This window comes from Galeopterus variegatus, unplaced genomic scaffold (assembly GCF_000696425.1).
Source record: "Galeopterus variegatus unplaced genomic scaffold, G_variegatus-3.0.2 Scaffold752, whole genome shotgun sequence".
Lineage (NCBI taxonomy): Eukaryota > Metazoa > Chordata > Mammalia > Dermoptera > Cynocephalidae > Galeopterus > Galeopterus variegatus.
The window spans coordinates 175,245-184,539 of NW_007726863.1; the positions used below are offsets into that span (position 1 = coordinate 175,245).

Here is a 9,295-nt window from a genome sequence, read left to right on the forward strand (position 1 = left end):
CACGGCCGGGGCTGGCCCGGGGCTCGGGCTCGGGCTGCTGACCGCTGGCCCGGGGGAGGCGGGGGCGCCCCGGCTCGGCGCGAAGGGGTCGCGCTCCCCTCTCCTGACGCCTCCGACTCCCGGTCTCCGAAGCCAGAAGAGGAGGTTTGATTCAGCAACTGTTTCCTCTCTTTTCCGGGTCGCTCTGACCCTCTCTGGATACTGGGTTGATCCACGGAAAAACCGAAGACGACATTTGGGATTTAATTTTTCTTCTCAGTTTTTGGAATCTTTTACTTCTCACTTGGACAAGAATTCAAGAGCAAAATCCCCGGTGAGATTCAACCCCCACACCCCTTTTGGAAGTTTGGTTCACTTTGTTATCTAAAGACTTAATATAAAGTTTCTATTTCTTTTTCCGATGGGCGAACCATTGAAACGAAACGCCTTTTCTTGGGGGAGAACGGCGAGATTTGCCGGTTTTCCTCTCCGGCCCTGGCTGCTCCAATCCCGAGCGGTCCTCGCCCAGGGGGTGCAAACACAGTTTCCCTCCTCCAGGAGGGCTCTGCCACCGAACTGCTCTCTCAAACTATGTCATCGGGTCCTCTGGTCTCCTAGCAGTTTTGAAAGGATGCTATTAACGTGGCTGTAATGTAGTTACAGAAAGGGGGGGAAATCTGCATTTCCAATGGAAGCCATTATCCATGAGAATATTTAGAAAAAAAAAAAAAAACCCTTTCCTGGTATTACGGATTGATCGTAGCGCCAACCGGTCTTTATTTAATTTTTGGAAAAGATGTATTTTGCTCGTATCCACAGTCGTTTATTTTATTACCTTATCGAAAAAGAACAGATGGGATTTTTGTCCCTGATTTGCAACTCTCAAATTTGTTTCAGAGTTGTACACATCTTGTGTTGGGGTGGACAGTATGTTTGAGAATGAAAAGATCCGGGGAGTCTAGAAAATGAAGGCGACGATTGTGTATGTGGCCCTACTGGAGGTGTATGGGAAGTTGTTTTGTAGTCTTTCTTTAAATCCTGATTTCTTGTCTTCTTTTTATACAGATAGTCTGCTCTTCTTTTCCTTAGTCTCTAATTACTGGTGAGAGGGAACTAATTTGGTTAGGATCTGGATTAGTTCCGTGCGTGTTTCACCTGAGCATTTCTCTAGAGATAAAAGTCCTAGGCCTTTTTTTTTTTTTTTTTTTTTTTCAGATACTATGAGCATTTATTTTATGGACCAATTAACAATTTACTTTTTTTTTTTTTTTTTTTTTTTTTTTTTTTTTTTTTTTTTTTTTTTTTTTGGCTAATGCTGCCCTGAAGGGGAGCCTTGCTAATTGTAATCCTATGGGGAGAAACAAGTGATGTGGCCCGTCCACAAGGAACTGAAACTAACATCTCCTTTTGCTTAGGCCTCGGATAGTTGTAATGTGGTGATTGACGTTGAGCATGACATGGAACCACTTGCCCAAGAGCAGAAAGGACCCAAACTCATGAAGAGGAACCTGATTTCTCAGAGAACCTTTAACTTAACACATATCTTAAATACTCTTTTCTGTGAACAGAAAGCGTAAGTTTGAGAATGAGTTCTCATCTCTGCTCATATTATTCTTCTTTAGTGTTGCAATCTGGTTCCTAAGGAGGAAGAGGAAAGCAGCCCTGGAGTGGTTTCTTTACAGTAATTTCAACAGAAGAGTGAGAGATGGAACCCGAAGAGGAAAGGATTCGTTACAGCCAGAGATTGGTTAGTATTTTATTCCCCCGGCTCCCAGTTTTGAAGTAGAATATCTATTTTGTTTCCATTTGTGAACATACTTTGATTAAAACTTTTCAGGTGCCTTTTCTGGGCACCAGAGGTGGGGAAAGGTGTATTGATATCTCATTTGATTTTTGGCTAAGCAGTTAGAGCCTTAATATTCATCCTGTTTGTAAGTGGCGTTATAGGTAATCTTTAACTTTTATAGAAACCATTGTAAATCAAAGGATTTTGTGGATTACAACGTGACAGGGGTACCTGATTTTGCAATACTGACGTCACAATAAATCTGATTAAGTTAGATTAGAATATAAGATTTAGGGACAGAACAGTTTGAGGAAGGATAGTTCTATATAATTTTTTTAGATTATGTGCCAGGATTTGTGACTTTGAGCTGAGTAGTAGAACTATGAATTATTTTATTTTGTAAATTAATGCTTTGGTAGGTTTGGAGAGTCATTTCAGGGACTGAGGACAGGTAGAGTACTGGATGCTTGTAAAGTTCTGTGTTTTCTATTTTGGGAGGATTGTGTGAGATATATCTAGTTGAAATAAATGTTAATTATGATTTAGAGGGAATTAGTTTGTATGTACATATGAATACTTGTTCCTTTAGGCCCTGCTTTCTTCTCAAGGTTTCCCTATTGGTGTTTAAGAATTTGATTTTTGTTTTCCTTAGTTAAATCTCATTTCAGAAATTTGGATTTGTATTTGTAGAGTGGGTTATGAGGACAGCCACAGAATTGTATATAGTATGTAAAATTTGCTGATCTGAAAGGCCTAGAAGATTATTAAAGGAATTTCTGGTGATTTTATTTGACTTTGAGTTTTAGACTGAGTTTGGAGGAAAAAAGAATGGTTCTCTAATCCATTTTATGATGATCCCCTCTCTTTTTGAGAGAAGACTTTTTAAAAAAAAAATGTGGCCGTTAAAAAGGTTTGGCATATATTGGGAAGTATATCCAACAGGCAGGCATGTGTTCTGGTGAGCCTTATGTCAGAGATTTGCCTCATTCCTAATCCATGTGTTAAGATTATAATTCTTTACCTCAAATATTTATGTATACTTTAAGTGTATCAGTAGTGGAATTTTGTACATTTATTTATTTATTTATTTTTATTTTTATTTTTTTTAAAGATGACCGGTAAGGGGATCTTAACCCTTGGCTTGGTGTTGTCAGCACCACGCTCACCCATTGAGCTAACTGGCCATCCCTATATGGGATCTGAACCCGTGGCCTTGGTGTTATCAGCTATCAGCACGACACTCTCCTGAGTGAGCCACGGGCTGGCTCCGAATTTTGTACATTTAGAATTTATTTTTGTTTTTTGGTGGCTGGCTGGTACTAGGATCGAACCCTGGACCTTGTTTTTATCAGCACCATGATCTAACCAACCAAGCAGACCAGCCAGCCTTATGTTTTGACATCTCTTGAATCAAACTTGTTTTTGGGAACAGAAAAAGAGAGAATGCTGCAAAACTCCCTTCCCAGGTAGTTATTGCTACGTGGAATTCATTTTTATCACGTCAGGCTTGTAGAATTGTTGAGCTGCTAGGTAGATATCTAAAGGATCTTGGGATCTGGTCTTTAAAGGAAGAGCCTTTCTGCAAGCAAAACTTTTTACATTTTTTTTTTTTTTTTTAAAGATGACCGGTAAGGGGATCTTAACCCTTGACTTGGTGTTGTCAGCACCACGCTTAGCCAGTGAACGAATCAGCCATCCCTATATGGGATCCGAACCCAGGGCCTTGGTGTTATCAGCACCGCACTCTGCCGAGTGAGCCACGGGCCGGCCCAACTTTTTACATTTTTTAACAAGGTAGGGAAGTGTAGTGGTCAGGAGATCCAAGGACTATGACTTTTCTCCTGGTAAATTTTTTCTTTTTTTAATTGTAAAATGATTGCTTCTTGTTGCATACATTAACCCTTTCCTTAGCTAGCATTTTTTTTCGTTTGGTTAATATGCTATTGTAGCAGTATTATATAAGAGGGTACATCATATATTTCGGAGAATTTTAGAATTTTGAATAATAACTTTGAAGTTTAGGGTGACTGATTTCTGTTTTCCTTCCTAAGATTACATGACAAAATTACATCTCAAGTATAAATCCCTTTTATAATTTAACTTTTGATACAAGAGCATATTGGCGGCTCACTTGAGTAGCAATATGCCTACCAAACTTTTAATGTCTCTGTGGTGAGCGCTCATATTATAGAATTCTTACTGATTAAGTTATATCTTAGATGAGGAGTTTTAAGACTAACATAAAGGCAGGTGAGGAACTTCCATGAAATGAAAGTACTGAGAAGCTTTTTTTCAATCTTTTTCTTGTCCTTGGAGAGTTATGCTCTGGTTTTGTTTGTTTGTTTGTTTGTTTGTTTGCGGCTGTCCAGTAGGGGGATCTGAACCCTTGACTTTGGTGTTAACACCACCATGCTTTAACCAAGTGAGCGAGCTGGCCAGCCCATTATGCTCATTTTTATGGTAGTTAACTCTGTGTGTGTGTGTGTGTGTGTGTTTTGTTTTTTTAACACTATCTTTTTTTTATTTTTAATTTTTTATTTTTTGTGTCTGGCTGGTATGGGGATCTGAATCCTTGTGTCTGTTTTTAAAAGTATAGAACTTAACATTTGTTTTGCAGTTAATTGGCAATGGAACATAATGTTTGAAAGAGAGAAAAAATGACAGATTTATTAATTTGGTTTAGTAGTTAAGTTTATTTGTAAAATTGAATTGAATCACATAGTACATTGCATTATAGTGTTGTAGACTGTTACTTTCATGTTGTATTAGGGGACAAAACCTAAATGGTCATTCTTGGTAGCCTCTTAGGAGAGAAGACATAGTACCAGTATTAAAAGTCTGAGTCCAAATTTGTTTTGAGACAAGAATGTCTTTTTTGTATTCAGTATCCTTTACCTGTCTTTAAGAAGCAAGTTGTATTCATTCTAATAAGAACATCATGTTTGTAGATCCTTTTAATGCTTTTTACTAATGTAGCTATTTCAAGTGCACAGCTGAATTTGACAAAGCAAATTTTATATATTTATATCATCTTTGTAACAAGTCATTTTTAAAAAATCAGAAATAGCTAGTTTAAAAAAATTTTTTTTTAACCAAACTTTATTATTTATCTATTACATGTGGAAAGAAATTATACCTTTGAAGGTGTTGTATATGTGTAGATTTGGGGCATAAGATCCACTTTCTGGAACTAGAATACTTATTTTGCCGTGTTGGAGTTGAACAGCTAGGAAATGACAAGGGTGGATAAACAATGTTTGGCTTCTCTATCCAAGGCAAATTTGTATATGTGAGGAGGTGCTCCAGTGGGAGGGATAGAAGCTTCATTTTAGTGATGGGATGGGTATTTGGTTGTTGTCCATTTCTGTTGCTTATAACAGAGCATCTGCAACTGGGTACTTTATAAAGAAACAAAATTTATTTCTTACAGTTTGGGAAGCTGGGAAGTCCATGGTCTAGGGGGCACATCTGGTAAAAAACCTTCTTTTGGGTGGGAATTCTCTTAGGGTCCATGATGATGTAGGGTATCACATGGTGAGAATTGGCATGAGCAAGAGCTCTCCCAGGTGTTCTCCTTCTGAAGTCACCAGTTCACACCCGTGATAACTCATAACCATCAGCCCATTACTCCATGAATGGGTTAATCTATTCATGAGGGCACAGTCCTCACAATCCAATCACCTCCCAAAGGCCCCACCTTTCAGATATCATAATCAGATTTCCCACTCTCAGTGAGGATCAAATTTCCAATACATAAACTTTTGAGGGACACATTTGACACATAGCAGTTGTCCTGAGGTAAAGATGTTTTATTTCTGGATTTCTAGTGAATTTAGACGTAGGGCCTTATTAAGAACTACTGGCAGATACTAAGGATGGAACTTTTTCTACATTTGATTTTAAGAGCCAAAATATAGTTGTTAGGAGTTTTTGTCACTGTCCATGTATATTTTTCACTTATAGTAAATGTTCAGCTAATATCTTATAGTTTCTTAATCTAAAGTGTTAGTTAATCCATATAATTATAATTGGTGAACTTTTAGGTTTTTGAAACCATACCAATACTGCATAATCCTTATTATTGCCTAGAAAAATCAGAGGCAAAATAACATGCATCTAAAGTAAATATAAGTTTGTTATGGAGTGTAATGACCTTCAGTTTTAACTTTGAACCATTTTCCTTTTTTACTGGAAAAGATGACCTTTGTTATTTATTTTAATATACTAGAGCATAATATCTGCCCCCAGCCTTCGTAGTATATTGCACATATAACGTTTAGTATGGGAAAAATTTACTAGCCCCTGCCAAAGGCAATTGTAGAAACAAATCAAGACTCAAATCAATGTAAAAGAAAGTGAAGACAATATACTTCAAGATAAAAGGAGTTATATAACCTGAATATTTTTTCTCATGAATTCACCTAAGCCTGGTGGTGTTATATGATTGGGGATATGTTGATTTACTTGAGAATTCAGTTTGCTTGTCAATCTTGATGATAAGATTAAGAGATTTTCTGTAGTATGTTATACTGTCGGATGTTCAATCCTGTTAACATGCCTTACATATGATTCTGAAATGGCTAAATCATTTATTGGTGGGTAGCAACTGGGGACACTGAAGCCCTGGTAATATTTCTATCTGTCTTTGGGTTACCCTCAAAATTATCTCCTCAAATTCAGCAGCAAGTACCAGATTATGCCTTTAACAAACATTCCCAATTTGAATGACTACATTCTTTTTTTTTTAAAGATGACCGGTAAGGGGATCTTAATCCTTGACTTGGTGTTGTCAGCACCACGCTCAGCCAGTGAGTGAGCGAACCAGCCATCCCTATGTGGGATCCGAACCCGGGGCCTTGGTGTTATCAGCACCGCACTCTCCCAAGTGAGCCACGGGCCGGCCCCGAATGACTACATTCTAAGGTCTTTCGGATCGGAAATGGATGAGGCAAAATAGGATACTTATTTTAAGCCCTTCTTTTTTCTTTCATGAAAGTATCATATTGTTAACAACTAGAAAAAATTATAGGTGGTCTAAATTAACTTGCTGAATTAGTTTATTTATAATTATTTATTTATTTATTTATTTATTTTTTTATTTTTTATTTTTGTAAAAGATGACCGGTAAGGGGATCTCAACCCTTGGCTTGGTGTTGTCAGCACCACGCTCACCCAGTGAGCCAACCGGCCATCCCTATATGGGATCCAAACCCGTGGCCTTGGTGTTATCAGCACCACACTCTCCCGAGTGAGCCACAGGTCGGCCCCTGCATCCTCCTTCTTGATGATGTAGGAAAAACCTGTTGCCCAGTTTTGGGTGATTCAAAATGCAGATAATGAAGGAGTTAATTCTTACACGTCTTCCACACTAAGCTGTATTTTGGTCACTCAGAATAAGGACTGTATTTAAGCCCTGTCACTTTTTCTTGTTTTATTTTGCGGAACACTAATCACTATTGTACTTAAGTTTGTTTGTGTATAGCTCTCCATTAGAGTCTAAGCTCCTTGAGAGTTGGGACTTTGTTTTTTTTTATGCTTTATAGTGGATGCTTCAAATAGTGCCTGACACGTAGCAAGTACTCAATAAGTATTCGTTGATATTGTTGAAAGCCCTGTTATATACTTTTCTTTGCTACCAATTTTTTTGAGTGCTAGGAATATGCCACTAGAATGGAAGAGAGTTTGGTATACAGGGATGAGCAAGATATCTGGATATTGAGTGTTGCAGTGTAGATAAGAACCAGAAGGTCTAACCCATAACAAATAAAAACTTATGCTTAGCACACACATGTCAGATGAACACATGGTATTTGGGCCATTAGAACAAATAAGAAAATGTCAGTAGACTTTAAAAGTTCAGTCTGAATTTTAAGTTCTCCTTCCTCTAATCCTGTCCTAAACTCTCTATCCTTTAGACAGCCTTAAAGCTGTGAGGTTGCAAGTGATGGTGTTTTTGTTATTCTCAGCTCTTGGTTTTGGCCATTAAGTCAAGGAATTGGTACGTTTCCTGTGTATCATGTAGAGGGACAAACATTCTTTATGTCCTTTTACGTTTTTTCTTGGTAAATGGACATCCTTAATCAGGCTTCATGAATTTTCTCTTTATTTCACTTTTTGGAATAATACTTTATTTTTGCATTGTGCTTTTACATCAATAAAAGTTAAAATTCAGTAAACATATATTATGTTCCAGGTCCTAGGCTAGGTTCTTTCATATATATTACCTTATTTAATCCTCAAAACAACTCTGTAAGGTAGATGATGTAGTTTTATTTTTATTTTTTAATTTTTTTTAAAGATGACTGGTAAGGGGATCTTAACCCTTGGCTTGGTGTTGTCAGCACCACGCTCAGCCAGTGAGTGAACTGGCATCCCTATATGGGATCCGAACCCATGGCCTTGGTGTTACTAGCACTGCACTCTCCCGAGTGAGCCACGGGCTGGCTCAGATGATGTAGTTTTAAACCTTAAATTTTTTATTATGGAAATGGAGGCTCAGGGAAAGGCCATGACTTGCCCAAGATCAAAAAGTAAGTAGGCTTGGAACCAGACCTTGAACTCGGGTGCCTTGTCTTCAAACCCCATGTTTCTTCTCTCACACCATCCCATCTCTTTTGTGGTGTTAATTCCTACAGAAAATAAATGATACCCTCTGTTTTGAGGTAAGGTGTAGACTGAGTACTTTCTCTCTTTGAGGCTACTTTAAAATTTTTTTTCTTAACAGTTGTCCACTTAACATCCTAAATGAGATAGCTACAAGTATTTGAGAGTTAGTGTTTGATCATGTTTGAAAACAAATGCACATTTTTTCTTTTCGCGAACACTAAACTTATTGAAATTGATCTATTAAAACATCAGTATTGTTGCAGTTTGTGTGTATGTCAAGCCTTTTACTTATGCGTATCACTCATATCCTTGTTTTTTGTTTTAAGTTTTAGGTTCTTGAGGGTTTTCTCTGTCTGTGAGTACTTTGTAATAACTTAAATCCTAAAGATAAAAGGCAGCAAATAGTGACCAAATGAATGGTTTTGGCAAATACAGTGGTGAAGGCCTCCTTCAGGTAGGTAGAGAGGAGGAGGGAAGACGGTGGCCTTTCAGGTGGTAAAGATAGCGTAAGCTTTATTCTACTACTATAAGGCCTATTCTGTGTATATCTTATAGATTAGTAGAACTGAAGTAGGTGGTTTGTCTTGGGAGGCACTGTTGTAATGTTGAGAATACATTTCAAACATATAGGAAGCCAACTGTAGACAATAGAGAGCTTTAGAAGTTGTGGTTTGTTTTTGGGCCGGCCCAGTGGCGCACTGGATAAGTGCGCTGCTTGGGAAGCGCGGCAGCGCTCCCGCCCGAGGGTTCGGATCCCACGTACAGACCGGTTCCCGCTCACTGGCTGAGCGAGGCGCGGGGGCAACACCGAGGGTTGCAATCCCATTGCCGGTCCCCGGTCCGGTAGGGGGGCAACACTGAGGGTTGCGATCCGTTGCCGGACACGGAAAAAGACAAAAGACAAAAAAAAAAAAAAAAAAAAAA

The 9,295-nt window shown here is 38.4% G+C and overlaps 1 protein-coding gene across 2 annotated transcripts in view; it reads left to right on the top strand.

The window, feature by feature from the left end:
- The first annotated feature begins 170 nt into the window (after nt 1–170).
- KDM2A (lysine (K)-specific demethylase 2A) overlaps nt 171–9,295 on the top strand; it is a 113,533-nt gene continuing 104,408 nt past the window's right edge. For both annotated transcript variants that reach the window (XM_008572072.1, XM_008572073.1), the window contains exons 1-2: nt 171–313; nt 1,602–1,726. In XM_008572072.1, the coding sequence (XP_008570294.1) occupies nt 1,685–1,726 (42 nt within the window). In that variant the 5' untranslated portion in view covers nt 171–313; nt 1,602–1,684. The remainder of the gene's footprint in view (nt 314–1,601; nt 1,727–9,295) is intronic.